Below are 22125 nucleotides of genomic sequence, written 5' to 3' on the forward strand. Positions count from 1 at the left end.
TAGAAAACTAAAGAAGAAACAATAAAACTAAACTCTAAGATAACCTATCCTTACAAGACAGGAGTACAATACATCAAAAGATCATCAAGGCATTTTAGATGGTCACTTCCTTTCTACTTCAAATGTTTGGAACTTCACAGTGATGGCTCTATCTCATCTGTAGACCACCCATTTTCCCTATCTTCAAGCTTCATGTACTATGGTCAAATCTTGTTTCCCGTTCTTGAGCTAGGTGGATGTGAGCTCATCTACCATCCATAACTTGATTCCTTACAAGGATCTAGTTTGCTTCATTAGCTCGATCTTCTTGGCACATATAGCAATTCAAAGTAGATTGATGTGATAATTTGGTGACTAAAATAATAATTAGAACCTCATTATCTAGCCCAGGGCTTCCACCAAGCCTTTGATCCTTATTTAATGCTAGTAGTGTAAAAGGTGTTCACACCTTTGACACATGCACTTACACAAGGTGCCTTCACACATTTGGGAAAATAACACAAGACCCCCTTTGGGTCATGGGTGACAAAACCCATGACACAAGACACAAGACACAAGAAAAACAATGGTGGGAAGGTCTTATCTATAATAGAGATAGTGTCTAATCCTGTACAATGGATTTTAAAGAGAAGATATATAAGTGAAAGAGATGCAACATGATTAGATTCATCACATGGTCTATTGATAAGCTCAAAGACCCAAAGTAGAACACGATTCAAAGGTGCCTATGTAAAGGTTGATCAAAAGTCAACGTGGCTTGAATGCACAATGCACATGACCAAGGGCTCAACATTCAAGTATAGCTTTGGGGCTTAACTCAAAGATCATGAAAAAAGAGGATACAAAGCCCACTGAAACATAGCTCCTAATAGAATTATATGGAAAAGAAAATAAGAATCTTTTTGGATAGAAATTGGCACAAAGTACCCCACAAATGTGAAATGTGTTGGAAAGGCCTTGATGCATGCAAGAGCATGGTGAGTATCTAATTTCAAACATGTTTTTGTAATTGTTGAAGCAAATTTAAGAGAGAGATTTTTAACATTGTTGTTTATCATTGCCTAAAGACAATGATTGGACTACAAAAGTAGGGTACTTGTCGAATGTAGCGGATGGCTCATTTGGATCATTTTCACTATGCAAGATCGAGTGGGTGGCCACATAATGCACATGTTGCTTTTCTTGTTGGTAGCCCTTCTTTTTGTAGCATTGGTCACAACTGTGTGACCAATGAGTTTGCAATACGTACATTTTGATAGTTAGCTCTCTTGGTGTAGAAGGCTTCAGGGACTATATCTGTGTTTTTTGTACACTATTTATCATCCAAGAGGATGGTGATCATCTCTTCATACTTCATTTCCATAGCCACTTAAAGACCTATCATAGTCTCACTAAATTTGGCTTCTTTCAATAGATTATTGGGGAGGACAACCTTCTTTTCGCCGTCATCTAGACAACTATTGAATATAGTTAGCTATTGAAAAAGAAGGCTTATGTGATCAAGGTGTTGTTTAAGAGATTCCGAGGGATCATAAGAAATACTAAAAAATTTATCTTCAAGAATAAGTTTGTATTATTAGCATCATGTCCAAACATGGTTTGAAGACTTCCCTATACCTCATTTATTGTTTTGGTGAGGTCAAGGTGGAGCAGATTATTGAAGAGGCTGAGCCCCATGATGGCTGGAGAGCTCTTGCTCTTTTTGAGCCAATCTTAATGACCTGCAGATTACCTCAAGCATGCTCTCATTCTTCAGTAGAGATGAGTTTCTATGCACCTCCTTGAATGAGAATAAGCTGGATTTCTATTTTCCATATGGAGAATCCGATACTCAAGAACATCTTAATGATGATCCTATATCTTGACATGCTGGTAGTAGATACCATTGTATCAATGAAGTCTCCAATTTGATGGCATAACGTGCCAGAGTAAAAGGCCCCAAATTTTAGCGTGTAAATTGCAAGAACTTTCAATTAAAAAATGAAAATCCCCAATTGCACCTCTTATTAGAACAAACATTGACTTTAATTGACAAAGGTTCTCCTAAAAACCATTATCTCTGTAGATTGTTATGATGTGTGGTATAATGTGTGGTCAAGGCTGGTCTGACATGTATGCTTCCAAGGGACACCCAAAATAGCAAACCCCAAGAGAGATGATGATGTGGAGGAGCTGGAGATGGCGCAGGTCGTGCGGCATTAGGCAGCGGCATTATGCAAACAACGTGTCACAGCTAGGACAAAGAAAGATGCAGATGCAGACAGGGCAGCAGCTGACATGAAGGTATAATCTCTTGCACAACACTAGAAGGAATCAGGATAGTTCAACAGCATCGAAAGAATAATCAAACAGCGGGCAGACGTGAATGACAAGACAAGTAGCAATTTTGTGGGTGAAGGGACACATTGATGAGCAAGAAGAATTGGTAATCAGCACGCAGACATGGTCGGGCAAGGTGTTGCAGGGTGGCATTTCGTTGCATGGTGTCAAGAGCTGAGGCTGGGCAGCGCTAGACAAGATTGCAGCATGGCAAGTCCTAGGCAGCAGAGCTGGTGGGTAGGAGAGTAGCTATGTGGACCTTCGTCTTCTTTAGCACCACAAACAGCAGGTGAGAGACAGTGATATCAGACCCAGTCTGATATCATAGAAGGATTGAGCTCCATAAGGTAAGAAAAAGCTACAAAGGATGCATCTCCATGGTTTTTCTTTGTTTTGTTTGTGTTTCTGGTTTTGGAGAGAACACAGACGATGGAGCCAACCTTCTGACGCTGCCACCTAGGGTTCCACCTGCTTCTGACTAAGATGGTCCGGTAGACCACCATCACAAGAAACGATATGATGGAGGTTTGGGATTATCGATCCAAACTACTAGAGAGAGATTGGAGACCATGTTTGAAGTGAACGTTTAACATGACCCCACCACCCTTCTCCAATCGTCTTCCCTAACAATTTGCAACACGTTTTCACCAAAACGCTTGATGGGAAAATGGGTGGGTAAACAGGATGGAAAAGGAGTGCAATACGGCTAGAACACGCACATGAAAACAGACAATCAACCTGTCAACATGCCCTAGACGTTGTGTCAGAAACGTACTCGTTTTTTCATATGGAAATATATGGTAAGGCACCATATGGACTATATTGTATCAATCAATCCGTAGGACATACTTACAGCTGCAGTCTTATCAGCATGCTAAGATCACTACATTATCATCAAGGGATAATAGCTGTTGGACTAACAAATTTTATCATGACTTACATGCCACTTTTGCAAGGGAAAAGGTAGTAACACCACATAATTCAGCCTAACAAATGGTTATAGATCCCCAAGCTATTGTGCAAATAAATAGGGAAATTTTAATGGATTTACTTAAATCACAATCAAAAATTTCATGCAGAATGACAATAATCCGCTCTATGTTTTATGATCTAGTTAACGATCAGCAAGAGAAAGGTGAGTATGGAGTGAGGCTGTCTTCTCTCCTCCTTTTCCTCTTTCCTTCAAAAAGCATGGTGGGCACAAGAGATCTTGGAGCCATAGTTACCAAGAAACGTGTTTTCTACAAGTAAGAAATGTTAGAAACTTCCAGGCGTTTCTGAAACGTAGGAAACGACTGAATTAAATTTTTGGTCCAATTTTGCACATGGGATCAAATTGTTCTTTTTGCCTAGTCAAAGGTAGCCTATAGAGAGAGGGATTCAAGTTTGAACATGTTTAATAGCAACTTAAATAACTCGTGTGACATGTCACATGGTGCATGGATTCATTTTGGAGTCCTATAGAGGCATGGATTGTTACTGATTGATTGTAGTTTGTATGTTTAAGCAATTTTTAATCTATGGCATTATGCTTCTTTTATATTTACCAAATCAGCATGATGAATTGAGAATTATGGTATGCTATGTATGTAAATTGTTGGTCTACTAATTGTTCACTTAGATTTTGGTACAATGTTGAATCATGTGCAATATGTGTTTTGTTGTGGTTCATCAGACTTTTAAGTACATTTATATGTATAAAAAATATTAATAATAGACATCTCAAATGAAACCCATTTCTTATGTTTTAGGCAACTCATGTGAAACCTTGGAAACCCATTTCATACCTCCCATTTCTGAAACCCCTAGCAACTATGCTTGGATCTAAGGTGGGAGAACGGAACAAGAGAGGAGTCCAAATGCTTGCAGTTGTGGGAGCTGCTGCCACCTGAAACATAGGTGTCTAATGGCAAGGAAGAGTCACAAAACTGGCACAAGGCTAGGCAGGGGTGCCCAAGGACTAGGTGATGAAGTCTGCAGGCTGGAAAAGAAGTTGGCTCTGTTGAAAGCACATTTTTGTGCACAGTGTTCAATAATCTGTCATGGGAGATAATGCTGAATCATGTAGTCCTTTTCTAATACCATGCTAGTTTGCAATCAGAAAATTGGTATTAAATAAAACTATGAGTACTAAGATGAAGAAGACAAAGAAAAATCAGCACTAGCAATGAATAAGGCTGGTACAAGGCCGCCCCTCCATGTGCCAGTGTATGGCTGCAGTAAGAATGCCAGGAATGTGAAAACTGGAAGGAAAGGAGTCACAATGACTAAAAGAGTGGTTGCAAATCTAAGTAGCCAATCAAACAGGCTATCCTATATAGCGCACGTGACTCGATGAATGCCGCAAAATGCGTCCAGAGCCCAAATAGCATGGGCAGCCCAAAGATATAGACATTGACCAGAAAATGACAAAATTTAACAAGACTGAACAAAAATACGACGACTGGACTAATGTCTATTTGCAATTTAGTGTATCGCTAGCAACCAGAAGATGGCCATGTCCACTAACAGTATGCCGGTCCACTCATGTCAATCTATAAACACCTTGTATCTCTAGATTTCATATGCCAATGCATTGTTCCTTGGCACTCAATGTTGCCTTATTGTACTAAGCAGAAACAGTTGCTGAGAAACTGCTTCAATATTGGCATGTTAGTGTTGGTATTGTCTACTGAAAACATGTGCTTATCACCTTTTTATCAAGAAATACCATCATACCAGATCAGAAACTGCTGTTTGCAGACTCGGTGACCAATTGACCATGTAACTTCCTGTAAAAACAGTTATCATAGCAATTAAGCAGTGAAATATTCCAAAAGTCACAGTTGTATCCATTCCATGCATATGCACTTATGCAAAACCTGGTTATCAGAATTTTATACATCAAGGAAAAATTGTGTCAGTTTTTTTAAATGTCTTTGAACACTTTAACTTGGACCAAAATCTTAGACATCATGAATAATTTGTTTGTCATTTTTTTAAAATGTCATTGAACACTTTGGAATTTAACATATAACATACATTGGGAAGGAAGAGGTATTTTTCTGCAGCAACATGGATACCAAGAGTTGAGAGAAATTTCTAACATGTTCTTATGAAGGCATGACACCAGCAACCCACACACCTGATCTTTTGTTGTTTTTTCTGAGAAAATAAAATTCTACTAATAACACCTCTGAGAAAATCCCCCTAAGGCAAAATATAACGTACAAGGAACTCTATAAAGAATAGCTAAGTACATCATAAGTACAATGGTTGTGTGAACAACGAATCTGGTGAGCTATAAATTATAATGCCAGACCATCTGAGGGATAGTATGAAAAAATGGGCCCGAGTCCCAGGTCTGCAGGAAGGCCTCTCTCCTTCTCATCCTCTCAAAGCCACCCTACATTCTCTCCCATCACCCGTGGAGGGTGCATGATCTCTGTTCAAATCCTTGAAAGAGTCTCCACTGTGGATACATTCTAAACATCTATAGCATGATTACACCTCGAAGTCCAAATGTACCCAACTATAATACTAGCAATCAGTTCCCATTTGTGACAGTGTCCATGTGTCCAGTGTGCATGTGAGTAATCCAAGTAGCGACCATGGTCCTTGTTGTGCTATGGAATATCATCCTGAGGCTCTCCTCCATACCTCTTAAGCTCTCGGACAATCTCATAAATAGTGCCGCTCTCTCTGGCTCGCTGCATCTCACACATGCCACTAGGTCCCTACTATATACAAGCCAAGTGCAAAAGTACTGAGCTCCAATAAGCTAATAGCTGTATGAAGAGAGATATCTTCGTAAACCTAAAGCTATTATCTAACTACCTCCAAAAACCTAATAATAAGAAATGGTCTAAGATCCCATGTCTGTGCCAATAGGAGGTGGTGGTTGGCTGAGCTCTAATCAAGCCAATCTGAATCGTCCTCCTTAGCCTAGTAGTAGAGCCAAAAAATACCGCCTTGCATGGCCTCTCAAGGGATGGACCCCTTGGGCCTCCACACCCACTGTAATCTCAGAAGAGGCCTCCTTTGATAAGCCTAATATCTCCATCCATCTAACAAGCATGTGGCTAAGTCTCAATCAATGTGCCACTTCCTCTCACACTATGCCACTACTCTAATCCTCCATCTACAACATCCTATGAACTCTATCCGATCAAAGTCCTCTCACTAGAAGTGGCCATCTTCCTCAAGACTACAAGTGAAGGTCATCTCACCCGCCGCAATGACTATTAGAAGGATCCCTCGAGAGAAGAGACCGACCTGGGACTGAAAAGTATCTCTATTCTCCTTTCAATGTGAGAGGTACTCCCTCTAAAGTGATGTCTTGTCTTGCCAACTGCAATGACTATTAGAAGCATCCCCTCTAGAAGAGAAGAGACCAACCCAAGACAAAAGTGTATGTATTCTCCTTCCAATGTGAGAGGTAGTCCCTCTATCCGGCCTCAATCGTAGCCTTGGCTCCCTTTAGGCCATACAGTCTTTGACTTTGAATCCCTTGCAACAGCTATGTTGAGAAACCCAATCATTAAATGTATTTCTTTTCCTTCACTCCCTTTTTCTTTCATACTTATAGCCCCAAAAAGGCTACGCGTCCATATTCTAGGGCACTACCTCAGACTATCCAAAGCCTAGATAGGGCACACACTTCATTCATTACACATCCATCAGATCACACTCTCTTCATCAAATACTATCTTCTTCTATCTTTCACCCCTTTATTCCTTGGCCTCTCCAATACTGCCTGCACCCTGACATGGAGGACATTGCAGTTCATGGAGGATTTTATGGTGTTGTTTGCTGGCTGGCACCATGTTCCATCTCCCGCATGCTATGTTTTCAAGGCAGATCCAGCCGCTCAGCTGCCATTCCACCTCCAGCTGATTGGTGACCCTCTTCTCCATGCTAGCAACCCCTATTTTGTTGTTGGTGGTGATTATCTTCTCCACTCCAACAGCCCCTGAGGACTGTGTTTCACTCCCTCTACAACTCGTCCTTCTATAGCATCTACTTCAATATCCTACTGCCTAGAGGACTACATTTCACTCCATTCACAATGCACATCCCCTACCATGTGTTGCCGCCTAATCAGGCAAGATTGTGCAATCTTAGAGCTTTGATCCATTGTATCAGCATGATTTATTCAACATAGTCAGTGTTCATCATTCTTCGCTCTTCTTCTTCCGTGTTTCTGAGTTTCTTTATCACAATGTTTATCGTACACTATGTTTCTCTCCGCAATCCCTACCATTTCTTTACATGGTATCAAACCAAGGGTGCTTAGAGAGTTAAAGATCCCCTTCACCAATGAAGATGATAAAGGTTGCAGGATTGGCAATACTCTCAAATTCCAGAAACTTTATTTTTCATTGTGCCATCGAGAGGAGACCATTATCTTCTCCGTCCCACCCTCCTTTACAAGTTTGACACAAGGGTGTCATGGCTTCTCCAAAGACATAAGGAGAAACCATTGGGTGCTCCACTTGTGGCAAGAACGTTCATACCATAGAAGATTGTCAACATTGACCTTTGCTTCCTACCCCACCAAATGTATGTCTTCACCCGAGCACTTCTTATGCCACCTCACCCTTTCTAAGCCATAGAGATAATTCTACATCAACTATCATATTTTAATGCTCAAGGCAATACGATGTACATAATACACACTAAGCCCTTGAGAGGAAAAGGAGACTCTAAGATCCCATGAGGCAATAAACCCTCCTAGTGACCATCAAAATGCACTACATAGGTTTTCCCCACCTATTTTCCCATATAGTGGCCTCCACCGCCCATGGTTCTACACCTAGATGTCTACGTCCGACGGTCGGGTCAACTTGTCCGATCCATCCTCTTCAGTACAACACATCCAATCACGTCTGATGACATCCAATGGAAACAATTCGATTGTTTCAAGTGTCTATCTGTGACCATTGGGGTCACTTTTGGGATAAATTGTAGGTGTTGTTTAGGCTTCCTCTCCACAACACACTTGTACATACCCCAAAAATCAATCTTTTTTTTTTGTAAAAGGTAATTGTATTAATTACGAAAAAAAATACAAGATTACTTGATTACAAGGTACATGACGACAATCTAAGCCATCATGTGAAGAGGTTCTAAGTACTACAAGTTACAAGGTCATGGCAAAGACGCGGAGGAAATTGCCATATGCCAGGGACGTAAGTCCTCCCTAGAGAGCAAATTAGAATGCTGGAGAAGATCTAACTGCCAATACAAGAGGCACTTAAGCCTCGCAATATGCCGCTGAACATTATAGGCGGAGTCAAAAAGAAAAGCATTCCGAATGGTCCAGTTATGCCAACAGCCCCAATATCGAAGAAAGTGATACATGAGCTTCATATGTGGCTGTGCCGGAGTGGGGTATTTGGGCTGCCCAAAAACCCAATCAAAGGGGCGCAAGGTGAAACCAACCACCCCTTGCCAACCCAAAAATCAATCTCTCTCTCTCTCTCTCTCTCTCTCTCTCTCTCTCTCTCTCTCTCTCTCTCTCTCTGTGTGTGTGTGGCATGAGGCAGACCTGTCGTGAGCAAGAATGTACCTGGCGTGAGGCAGACCTGTCGTTAGCACTATAGTGATGCAAAGATGTAGTGAATGCATTGACGCAGGCGTAGTGTATGCAGTAATGTATTGACACAGCAATGTACTGACACGGACCCAGATGCCAATGTACTAAGATTGCAGACGTAATCAGATTGATATGACACGAATGTATTCAGAATGACATGAATGCAGACTTGGGTGAATGTATTGATGCACGGGCTTGTGGACTAGGCAATGATGCATTGACTTATATTTTGATCATGTCCTGGAGTATGCAGTAATGCATTGGCTGGGGCTGCAATTTGTATTTCTGCAGTGACTATAAACAGTGTGAAGGCATTTGGGCTCGTAAAAGATTACTGGGCTTGCAAAAATTTAGTGAGGGGTTAGAGAAACCCTGGAAATTTGCAATAATCACAAAAATTGCACTGATTTGACAATACAAAGTACAAGCTGAGTGGCTTTGCACACAATGTGTGAGAGATGGATAATGTAGACAAATGCAAGCATAAAACCATGGAAAATGAATATCTAGGAGACGAATCTGATCAAGAACTATCCATGGAAGCAATGTTCAACACCCCTTCTAAGAACACACAGTACAAGACATATGGCCATAGGGTCCATGATTGGACCATCTCCCTAGCATCTGACAGGCATGGAAAGACCTCACGCACCATGAATGAAAAGAAATACAAAGAAATTCATCTCATGATTCGCTCTAAACTACGAATTATGAGACAAGAATTGGAGAAAGAAATACGAGAGCACGTCAAAGCCAAACTGATACTAAATCAGAGGGCAGAAATGCAAGACATGCAGATAAAGATTAAGAATGACTTACAGGCACAAATGCTATCTGAAATGCACATGCTGAAAACTAAAATGCTGAAAGTGATAGATGCCTACAAATCTGAAATCTTAGAACTGAAGGAAGAATTGAATACATTTAAGAAAAAAGAAATGAGCGTGCAAGAAGAATTACAAAAAGAGAGAGGCTTTGAAGGCATGTGAAAGGGAGGTTTACTCATGGGCAAAAGTGGCAAAGACAACACAGAAGCAAATAGAAGAAGCCAGCCCATGGATTGAGGTAGTAAAAAAGACTAAGGGAACATCACTCAACAAGACTCAAGTAATGAATGTTACCTTGGCAGAAGAGGCTAGGAGAGGGGCTAGGGTTTTACATGTACGAGTAGTAGGATGGGAGGAGAAGAGCAACCCACACGAAGATGCTAAGACACTTGCTGACAAAATTGGGGATTCAAACGTACCTATCGTCAATGCTTGGAGAGTGGGAAAAGAGGACTCTAAGTCCAAGGCTCTAATTCTTCGTTTTGGGGATATAGAGAAAAAAAAGGCCTTCCTCTCCAAGAGGAGAGCCCTCAAGGGTGAGAAGATTTATTTGGATGAGGACCTTACCCCAGCACAAATAGCGCATCACAGAGAACACATGCCCAAGGTATTGAAGGCTCGCAAAGAGGGAAAGTGGACTGTTTATAGGGATGGACAAGTCACCATCACTGACAAAAGGACTTCATGACAATACGAGGCCTATGAGACACTTTGGATGTCAATATGGAATTGTAATGGAGCCCTACACTTGGATGCTAGTTACTTTGAAGATAGCTTCTGAAACATAGATATAGCAATGTACGTAGAAACACACCAATGTAAAGATAGCCGACTACCAAACGTGCGGGGATACAGGTGGGAAAGTGCATTTCGTCCAGCAACTAGAAAACCAGGAAGCACTAGGGGTTCTGGAGGTGTGGCCATACTATACCGGGAAGACCCCAAAGAGATAGTGCAAGTAATGAAAAGAGATAATGATGAACGATATTTACGGATTAGGATACATACAGGAAGACCACGGGATATGTTCATCGCAATATGCTACTTTCCTCCTGCAAATTCTACCTATGCCACACGAGATGGATCTCCCTTTGATGTACTTTATGAGGATATCATGAGATATGCTAGCACCGGGGACATATTATTAGTAGGAGATTTCAATGCACGCACTGGAGATAGACAGAGTGACTTTTATATGCATGATAATGCCATGTTCAAAGAGATCAACATAGATGAAATGGGCCTATGCACGAGAGCCCGGGATAAAGAAGTGAGTACCTATGGGACACACCTATTGACTTTGGGAAGTGCACATAAACTAGCCATATTTAATGGTCTGCCAAAATGGCCAAGATCTGACAATTTGACATGTTGGAATCACAAAGGAGGGGCAAGTACTGTGGACTACTTGATAGGCTCACTAGCATTGATGCCAAACATCCAAAACTTCAAGATATCTAAGAGACCAATTGGCATAGCAGCAGATCATGCTATTTTGACATTCATGCTCTCTTGTGTTCATATGAAACATAAAACCATGCCTCCCTAAACATCCCAAATACTACTTTACAGAAGACACCTCACACATCTATAGTGGTTCTCTGCAAACCAGTTTACATACATTGGACTTGAGTAGATCGTTGAAAGAATGTACAGGGGATTTAGGAAAGGCCATACATGGATCAGCCATGTATGCATTCCCACACACCTTGCCCCGATATAGACCCACACGATCTACTCCTCCCCAAAATAGCTGGTATAATGACGAGTGTAACGCCTTGTGCAGAAAAAGAAACAAGACTACTTAGCGAAAGCAGAAGCAGAGATATATCAGCTAATTTTGGGGCGGAAAAGTAAGAGTGTATGGAAGATGTTTCATGAAAGACAGTCCCCCCATACAGATTGCATCACTAGATGCTCGGCTTGACTATGGGAGACAGCTATATGACCTGCCAGGACAGCCACTTATGCAGCCCCCACAAGCTTGTTGACCAGCACAGTGGTCTTTCTTCATATGGAAAATGGTTAGGGATGCAATTTATAGATTACAAAATGGGAGGGCACAAGATGAGGATGGACTAGTAGCAGAACATTTCTCACATGCTTGTGACATATTAGCACCCATATTAGCACATATGTTCAATAGAGCAGTATGTGAAGGTTTCCCTATGAGTTGGTCAAACAATACTATAATTCCGTTATTTAAAAGTGGTGATCCCCTGATTCCTAGCAACTACAGGACTATCATGATCGGTCATACTTTGGCCAAGATATATGGATCTATATTGGAGCATGAACTCAGTGAGTAAGCTGAAATGCAAGGCAAGAGAGCACAAGGGCAGACATGTTTTAGACGAGGATATACCAAGCTGAACCATATTCTCACACTTGGAGCCATTATTGAGGAGGGTCGAGCCCGAGACAAGAGGATCTATTGTTGCTTTGTAGACTTTCGCAAAGCTTTTGATACAGTGCCTCGTACACGCATCATGCAAAGATTGCAGAACATTGGAGTACCAGAGGGTATACGATGGGGTGTCTATGCATTATATGAGGCGTTGACAGGTCATGTACGAGCACCTGGGGGGGTATCAAAGAGGATTGACAGTACCAGAGGAGTGAAACAAGGATGTCCACTTTCACCCACACTGTTTGGTCTATACATAGATGAAGTGTCTCATTACATAGACCGAGGAGGAGAAGCTAGAGCTAGCCTGGCAGGGGTGCTGATACCGATATTACTGTATGCAAATGATATTGTTCTCGTTTCAGATTCACCGAAGGGATTGCAATGCCATCTAGATGCTTTGCACATCTTCTGTAGAGATAAAGACCTCACAGTGAACCTTGGGAAGACCAAAACCATGGTTTTCAATACTTCAACAACATGGGTGACTAGATCTATGTACCAGTTCACATTTGGGGGAGACATACTCGAGCATGTGAGGGAATATGCCTATTTGGGAGTCACATTCTCTGGCCCACATTTTTTATTGAGAGGGGCATCAAAGGCATGTCTGGCACGTGGATATGCAGCACTAGGGGCACTCGAGAGTCAATGTGCTCATATACAGTTCCAGGATCCCCGCACCAAACTCTGGTTGTTTGACACCCTAGTCACACCTACATTACTATATGGAGTAGAGGTATGGGGTTGCAAGTTGTACCAAAGGCGTCTTAGCCCACTCACTGATCAAATTGGAGTAGAGAAGGATTATTATGATGGTTGGGATAGCATGGAAAGGCCATTGATCATGGTGATAGCATGCATGATTAGGAGTAAGCCCTCCACCCCAAATCCCATTGTCAGAGCAGAGCTAGGGGCAACACCTATAGTTACGATGGTTACTGCTATCAATCATCTTCTTCACTCTGACACCTCCTAAAGACTGTTTCGCACCCCCTACAGCCAGCTATCCTCCTCCTACAACATTTACTTCAGGGACTGCGTTTCACTCCCTTCACAATGTAGATTCCCTACAGGTGCTCCCGCCTAATCAGCTAGGACAGTGCTGTCACCTTACAACTTTGCTCCCTTGTATCAACATGATTTATTCAGCACGATTCAGTGTTCACTATTCTGCACTCTTCTTCTTCCATGTTTCTGAGTTTCTTTGTCACAGTATTTGCCGTACACTCTATGTTCCTCTCTACAATGCCTACCGTTTCTCTACAAGCTCCTTTAATGTGAACCTGTATAGAGAACATCCCCCAAGACAGGTAAGTCCTCTGTCCAAGTGTATGGCCTGACTCTCATTTGAAATAGTAATTGAAGAGAACAGGCTGCCTCCTTTTCTATTAGAACTAAAGTGGTGATAGATGAATAAGGCCAGATGAAACAGCTCTCCATGCTCTGACAATAGCAACTACAAATCTCACCTATAAACTCCTCCATAAGTCTCTGGTCCTAATCTCTTGAAAAATCCAGTGAATGTTGTGCTTCCATGGTTCACCATGTGTGGATGTGATAGACTCGTACACACAATAACACAATCTTATGAATGCTCAATGAGAGAAGGGTATATAGAAATAAAGACAAAATAGAAAAGGGCCACCAGTCTCCATGTCTGGAGTACTGAGGCTGGTGGTGACCTGACGAAGGAGTCGCTGATGACAGGAACAACTTCAAGAGTGTGTGGTACCCGAGACGGATCCCAAAAACAGCAGCAGCAATCCACCAATGATGACATGACAGCCTATATATGGTTGAATATGGCAGTGGTCCTCCAGAATGCCAAATGCAGGTTTCAGGGCCACCAACCAACAGCAGGTCAGTGAGTTAGGGCAGCCACAGCAGTTAGGGAGAAAAATGCAAGTCTAGGTAGCCTCAACCAACAGCAGCATGACACAAAACAGCAATGTCCCTGCCAGTAACAGCACAATCGGCAGCCATTCTCTTTGGCAATGAGAATGATGACGATGAATGCAGCAGGCGTGTCACTGTGAGGTCATGACTTGCAGAGAGAAGATAGCAATGAAAAGTGATAATCGTAGGGTTGAAAAGTGGCATCCGATGACTCTTCCTTTTATAGGACTTTTTGAGCCATTTATCCTACAAAATATGGAAAAACGTTTGTCCTTAAATATAACCTTTTTGAGGCTGTTTCTGGAATTAAAATACCCTTATTTTTACTTGCTCAACATACTGTCCCACTAAATTGGTTGGTATTCATACTCCCTTACAGCCTTGTCTTCTTGATCTGGAATAACCAAGATGCTTTTGTTCAGGACAAGCTGTTTCAGAATTATGAGTTTCACAAACTTAGCCTCATCATATACTGTAATACATTTCAAAGGCTCTAAGCAGAAGCACAAGGTCCATAGAGGATGCAACCCATGATTATTGATAAATTTCAATGCAATAACATGATTATTAATAAAGGTATGCAGAGAAAACCAAAAAAACACTGTCTTGCTATCAGTTCCCAAAAATGACACGTGCACTTCTTTACAAGAACATACATGCAGCATGAAAAGTGAATCAGTGTTTTCAAGTTTTGTTGGCAAGATTCAGTACTAGACCTCTGTATACAAGCCCCTTCTTATGAAGATGCACAAATGCCTCTGTCACAGCTTCTGCATGCAAAAAAGAAAACTTCCGTTAGCAATTTAAAATTATGTTCTCAGATTGCTAAGGCCTTTTATAGAACTTCTTCCAAGTATGCCAAACATCACCATCAGCACTGCCAGTTGTCATTGACAAACAATACAATCCTTTCAAGAATGATATGGATTGTAAATTATACAAATTTTCCCATAACCACACAAAAAAAATTCTCTTAACAAAGGTCCAATGCATTTGTTCTGTTGGTTTTCCCCTTTTTGCCACCATCATCATTGTACAAGTATCCAACAGGACAATTGAAACCTCTTAAAAAGGAAAAAACATACAATTGACAATTGTAAAGCATTACATTGAAATTAATTCCAAATTTGATGCAAAAAATAAAGACAATGCACCCTTTAAAAAAATAAAAACTAGCAACTTGAGCTTGCTCCCCTAACTTGGCTTGTTATTCAACTCCTCCAATCTTTTAACTAAATTCCAAACAAACCTAATTGATGCATCACAGGTTTGATCACCCAAAATGGTATTCCTTAAGCTGCTCTACTATCAAATATAGCAGGACAAAAATCTTGATCGTACATTTCAAAGATAAATCATTCCATGGTAAAGGACAAGCACTCTCATTTTAAATTTTCCCAACTAAACTCTTAATCCAAAAAAAATTCGGTCACATGCAATCTTTTCAGAACTAAAAGATGCCCAAGTTTCAAGTAAGTGTTCACATATAAGATCCAGAACAGCTGAAGGTGCCTAAATGATGGCATGCACAATAAAGGGGAGAAGTCACGCATGTTTACAATGATGTGGCTATAACAGCTATAAAATTCTGCTGACCATTAAGATGGAAGTCGGAACTGTCTCTACCCTGAAAAAAATAGATTATGACACCTCTCATTCCACAAATGACTTCGTGTGAATGCCACTCCTAAATAACTTTATTCCATATAAAAGCCTCAATCTCAAGCCTATATAGCAGAGATTCTTACAGACGAACTGTTTTTATGTGCTTATTTGTTCATCTCTTCACCAAAATCACGTAACTGAAAACAAACATTGATGAGATATTTGGAAGATCATTACCACTTAACTGTGTGTCTAACGTGAAATGCTCCCTGGACCAATCACAAGAAGCGCCCAGCCTCCGAAGTTGATTTGTAATAGTCCCTCCATATCTACATGCAACAATTTTTCAAAAGAAAGCCCAATTTGGAGAGGAAACATGCAATCCATGGTTCAACAAACAGATTTCTTTCCAAGGAGAGAGGTTTCATAAAAAGGCCCTCAACTTTTAACATCACTGAGATAAGATAAAGTACCAAAACCCAAATTAAAAAATGAAGCATGCACAGGGAATAGATATCTATGTGGCTGGCTGCTCTTAGGGAGAATGTGTAAAATGAGGGCTATCGAATAACTAGTCTAGCCTATAAAGCTAAACCCTATCAAATAACCAGTCTACTAGCCTAAACCATGCAAGGATTCCTAGATTTCAAAAGTTTTCTTCTAATAAGTTTTGACCACCAAAATGCAAAATGCAAAACTCAAAACTCAAAACTCAAACACAAAGGCAAACACAGAGAGAAAAAAAACTAAAGTGAATGAATCTTGTAAATGAATGTAAGAGTGTAGCAGTGTCGGAGAGTGATGACCAACAAAGACAAATCCCAAGTGCTGCGACCAGCAATCAGAGTGTTCAAGTGTGGGCCTACACCAAACACTAATCACCAGGGTGTCACGGAACTAAGGCAAAAACAAGAGAGGTGTTTACTGATGTAGACGGTTTGTTGAATAGCAAAAACACAAGTACTGCAGCAATGGCCCAATAGAAGAGATGGCAACAGTCTGCCACCTAGCACCAAATGCTGAAAACGCAAGCTAATCACGTGCTATAATGACATAGCAAAATGGAGACCTCCAAATACCAAGGCAATGGCTGAAAACAAGCCCCCTAGGGCTGGATAGTAATGGGCTGCCATTGCTAGGTGGCTGATGCACGGTAGAGTGAGAAACTTGCACAAAAGGATGAGGCTGATGGGTGGGCAGCCCGTCTATTTATAGATGTTGAAGGCTACCCAAAAAATTAGGGTTTTGGGGGGCCACTAAAACTCTCTCAAGCCACGCACCCAATTTGTATTTTTCATTAATTAAGTGCGTTTTGGGGCTGTTTAAAAATGCTAATCAGCTGTAAAGCATGTTTTAGCTCAACATCCCCTCTCTCGACCAAAATTGAGCCTAAAAGGGAAGACTTGCAATGTTTACCCCAAAGTGTCCCACCCCAAAGCAGCCAGGGGATCAAACAAAGAGTGCACATCGGCTGCCCAGTGGCCTACCAAGACTACAAAGGCGATGGTTATCTTGCCAAGGGAGTCCAAGTAGTCACTGCAAAGAGGACACAGCATCACACAAAGAATGCTCATTAACTGCCTAGTGGCTTACCAAGCCCTATAAAGACGAATGGAACCACATTGAATGGGGTTTTCTTTTTTATGGAAAGTAAATTTTTGAGGTGGTGGCCGATTAAGTAACAGTGACCCAAAAGACAAGATTAGGGATGGTACACCCAACTAATGAGAAACCCTACACCCGCAGTTGCGTTTCTCTATTTTGCATTTAGGATTTGCAGCCCCAAAAAGAGGCACCACCCTAGACTGATTATGCCTATTTATAGGCCACTCTCTCATTCATTCCTCACGGTTGATCCTTCAATCCGTCACTCCCACTCTCTCTCCATCAATCTTCTGATACTCTCTCTTCCATCATCTCTCTCTCTCTCCTCTCCGACACACTGCTCTGATACCATGTGAAGAAAACTACTCGTGTTTCCTCAATGCAAACCCTAGTAGATTTCTTCACACTAACACATCACAAAATAGCACAAGCTTATCCAACCACTCAAGGATGTCGATGACAAGGGAAAGATAAAGAAGTATCATGTGAAGAAGAATAGTGGTGTAATCCATCGGTGGAAACAGGTTAGGATCCGTCCAATGGTGCTCTGCACAATGGGATGCATAATATACTAAATGCTAAAGAATGCTCATGTAACAAGTGCCACTTGGACAGTGTCCCTCGTGGAGAAATTATTCACTTGCCCAAGCGCCCTAGTATGAAGATTATGAAATCATCCAATGCATCACGAAAGGCACAACAAGGGGGAAAGACCAATTTCGAAGACAAGTGCCAAAACTTATAGAATACTAAGAAGGGTAGGAATTCCCTCTCAATCTAGATGTTGAAGCCGAAGAAAGAAGAGGAGCTTGAGGATGTCAATCTTCATGTGGGGCCGAGAATCATGTGGATGAAGATGATGAAGTAGCTCTCCTGGAAGAGCAAGGGTAGAAGTCACCACCATGATAGCATCAAGAGAGATACTATACCATCTGCCGCAAGAGGGAAAGCCTCCAAGCTAGTAGAAAAGCAAAACTCAAAGTAGATGGAACTATGAAAGGATCAGCCGGCATCTCCTGTCTCCAGCTCAGAAATAACTAGTGCAAGCTTGCATGTTAGCCCTAAACTGAAATACAAAACCCTACAAAAGAGATAAAAATCTGCACGCACAAATGTAAGTAATGAGATGCTCCAAAAAACAAAACTGAAAATAAAATTAAAAAAAACAAAGCTAAGTGCTATGCAGTGAGTATGTAAGTATGCAACGGAAGTCAAAAAAGAGAAAGGCTAAGAATGTGACCACCTTCTTAATCATGGCTTATTTAATATGATGACTTGATTTTTAGTAATATATGATAATTGTTATGGGAGCATTAGACTATGCTCGAGAGACTAGACTAGATACAAGATTTGTTACAAGAATTTTGATTAGAACATAATCCCACCTAGGGGCACAAGCTACAATGATAACTTAAGAAGATACTAAAAATTCTACAATTCGAGACCATAGGTATAAACAACAGGACTTGATAGGATATGAAAGATCCCACAACCCGCAACCGTAGGTATGGATACAAGATATCAGAATTACAAGATCTCCCTCAATGAGGATGGATAAGATACAAGACATACTAGACAAGATCTCGTACTACGAGATTACAAGGTGACAAGACAACAAGAGTATAATGGAAGACAAGACTAGACTAGATACCATGGCAAGACAAGAACTACAACTACAACTCGAAGTTACTTACTTGGAGATCTCGACTCCTTGAGCTTCCAAGACTGGCATTGGCAAGCCTGAGAAGCTCTATGGTGAGCCCATCCTTTTATAGGTGTTGGAGGGTGGCTAACGATCTTCTAGAATGTTCCATGATGACGTCATCAATGATACAAGTGATGATATGGCATATCTTCTAGAAGATTCTGTGATGATATGGCAAGGCTAGGTTCACATGGTTGGCTCGAGGATGTCCTGTAAAGGGTGCATTCGCATGGGATGTGGATTCATATGGCATGAGCAAGAATTAATCCGTACACTTAATAATAACATGTCCGTGACATCACCCCCTCCTCTGGCAAGACAAGTTTCAGAAGGAGCAGCTTGGTGGTTTGTTGATCCAAGTTCACCTGACACAAGGCCTGGCTATTATGAAAAAGATGGATTGCAAAAACGCGTTGAATATTGTGGTCCCTCCAAGATCAAGAAGATGGCTAGTCTCACCAATTAGTCCAAACAGAATAGTAGCACTTGTTGGAGGAGTGTAAACTGGACTATATGTGATATGCAAGTACTCCTCAAACTCTTCATCTATAAGACGATCAAAATGAGAAGAAGAAGATGGTGAAGGTGAAGGTGTGTCTACCTCCACCTTGAGACCATAATGCATTCTTAGAGCCTCCAATGATGGAGAAGCTTGATAGGGCGTCAAAGGATCTGAAGAAGAAGGTGCATGAGACATCATGACTCAAAATTAAGTTACATATGAGTCTCGCACAAAGACTAGCCTCCACAATCACCACAGGATACCCTATAGAAGAGCACCAACTCTAATATCATGTAAAGATATACTAGGGTTTGCACTAAGGAAACACAACATGTACGACCAAGACTCAAACACAAAGACTCAAACAGAGACAAAAAAAAACTCAAACTCTAAACACAAAATGCAAAATGCAAAAACTCAAAACTCAAACAGAGGGACAAACATAGAGAGAAGAAACTCTGAAGTGAATCAATGTTGTAAATGAATGTAAGAGTGTACAAAATGCCCAAGGGCAGAGCAATGCAGTGTCAGAGAGTGATGTCCACTAGAGACGGATCCCAAGTGCTATGACCACCAATTGGACTGCCGAAAACACCAAACACTAATCACCAATGTCAGGGAGAGATGGCAAAAACCTGTCGCCTATCACCAAATGCCAAAAACGCAAGCTAATCGAATGCTATGATGACACAGCGAATGGAGACTCCAAACAGCAAGACGATAGCTGAAAACAAGCCACCTAGGGCTAGATAGCGATGGGCTGCCATCAATAGGTGGCTGATGGCAAAAACCTGTACGGTAGAGTGAGAAACCTACACAAAAGGATGAGGCTAAATGGTGGACAGCCCATTTATTTATAGATGTTGAAGGGTGCCCCAAAAAATTAGGGCTTTGGGGGACCACTAAAACTCTCTCAAACCATGCACCAAATTTGTGTTTTTCATTAATTAAGCGTGTTTTGGAACTCTTTAAAAATGCTAATTAGCTATGAAGCATATTTTAGCTCAACACTCTCAAGGATCTCAATCCATTACCACTAGACAAAAGGCAACAAGGCTTAGCTTTCCCTAACCTCCATTGGAGAGATATTGTTGAAGACCGAGGAGAGTCTCATAATTCCTATGGCTAGTGGTCCATGAGAGTTAGTTGAGAACTAGTTGGTTCTAATACAACGAGACAAGGTTTGCTAGAGTTGACCATAGCAACACAAGATGGCCCAAAAGCATTGTCTACGGAGTTGTGAAGCCAAACAACAACTGTCACAATACAACAGAAAATGAACTTGTATCATTTTTAACAGTCAATTATGATTAAATTTATTTCCTTTGTAATTACTAGATATCTAGAAAAGTGTATTAGAGCTAACCACTAATGACTTGTCACAGGTTATGCTGAACATATGCATGGATTTAAAAAGATAGTATACACTTCCATCTACATGATCTGATTGGGTGCCTATGACCAAAACTCTAATATATTAGAGTCAAACTCCCGCACAAAAAGAATTAATATCTTGAAGTGTGGGCTAGATCCGCCAAAATAAACAATTATAATTAGCAAGATACTGGCGAGATCCCTAAATTTTAGCAACTCCCTAAATTTAAGAAGCCTCAAATTGACCTAAAAATGATACTCTTAGAAAACAAGGATGAATTCTAAAAACAGTGAGTTTTGTATACTCGCAATGCTTGCTAAATTGGATTATTTCTAATCTTAAAAATTCTCAACCCAAAAAGGAAGACCATAGAAAAGAGACAAGTATCAAGATACTTGTCACACAAGCGTTAGTGTTCCACTGCTTATTACACCTCATGGCATGTGATTAAACACTTTTCTTGTGTTACTCCACTTTTCCTTTTTGCACTAACTCTCCTCTTTCTCCTATAAAAAGAGCTAGTTTCCTCTCATTCTAGATTAGTTTTCTTTGTTGTACACTCATATCAGCAACTCAAGATAGCCCAAAGTTGGTCCCCGCCATCTCCATCATAATCAAACACCTCAATACTCCCCCTTGTTGCATTGTTGTTTTACAGGATAGCAAACCTACAAATTCATTATAGTACATTTTTCTTGAGCTCTTCTTCCATTTCAATAACAAGAGGAAACCCATATTAATGTACTGTTGATCAACAATGGAAAAAGGCCAATTTTTCCTCTTTACTCTCATCTTCTAAAGAAATCAATTGTTTTCATTGCATAGTTAGTTTATGCACGTGATGTGTGTATGCACATCCTTCACATGATCTTGTGAGAGTGAGAAGTACTCCTCATTCTCATGTTGACTGTAACTAAGTTCATCCTTGAGGGACTTTGGATTGAACAGAAATACATTCCTTCAAGGGAGGTTGCCCATTTTCAACCATCAACTAACCTCCATTTCTTTCTGCGCCCATGGCTGTGATTTTCTAGATAATTGTTATATTCAGCTTCAAGTATTTGTCCTTTCTATTTTCTAAAACAGTTAAAACTTGAAAATAAGCAACGATTATAGTTGTGAATCTACTACGTTGTTTGTAGGGCGTTTATAGCTGCTTTGGAGATGAGTCTACAAGATCCTCTAGAACCCAGTCTCAAGTATGACACTATGGATGGTTTGCAAGGTGGAGATGCATGACATGATCTTCATCATCAAGGCTGGTTCATATACAGTTGTGCGCCTAGAGGCTCTATCCAACTGAT

At 40.9% G+C, this 22125-nt stretch overlaps 2 protein-coding genes across 3 annotated transcripts in view; one reads left to right on the plus strand and one right to left on the minus strand.

Moving 5' to 3' along the window:
- Positions 1-22125, minus strand: part of EMB2247 (protein EMBRYO DEFECTIVE 2247) — a 153714-nt gene that overhangs the window by 69443 nt on the left and 62146 nt on the right. For both annotated transcript variants that reach the window (XM_087676233.1, XM_087676232.1), the window contains exons 6-8: positions 15872-15963; positions 14746-14799; positions 5038-5090 (exon numbers count right to left, since the gene is read on the minus strand). In XM_087676233.1, coding sequence (XP_087532359.1) covers positions 5038-5090; positions 14746-14799; positions 15872-15963 — 199 coding nt within the window. The remainder of the gene's footprint in view (positions 1-5037; positions 5091-14745; positions 14800-15871; positions 15964-22125) is intronic.
- On the plus strand, positions 9388-10411 carry LOC148037327 (uncharacterized). The gene is made up of 2 exons (XM_087677019.1): positions 9388-9840; positions 9920-10411. The coding sequence occupies exons 1-2, from the start codon at positions 9388-9390 to the stop codon at positions 10409-10411; spliced, it is 945 nt and encodes a 314-aa protein (XP_087533145.1).

Source organism: Lygodium microphyllum, chromosome 4 (genome assembly GCF_053477565.2).
Source record: "Lygodium microphyllum isolate KBCC chromosome 4, Lygodium_microphyllum_v1.1.10, whole genome shotgun sequence".
NCBI lineage: Eukaryota > Viridiplantae > Streptophyta > Polypodiopsida > Schizaeales > Lygodiaceae > Lygodium > Lygodium microphyllum.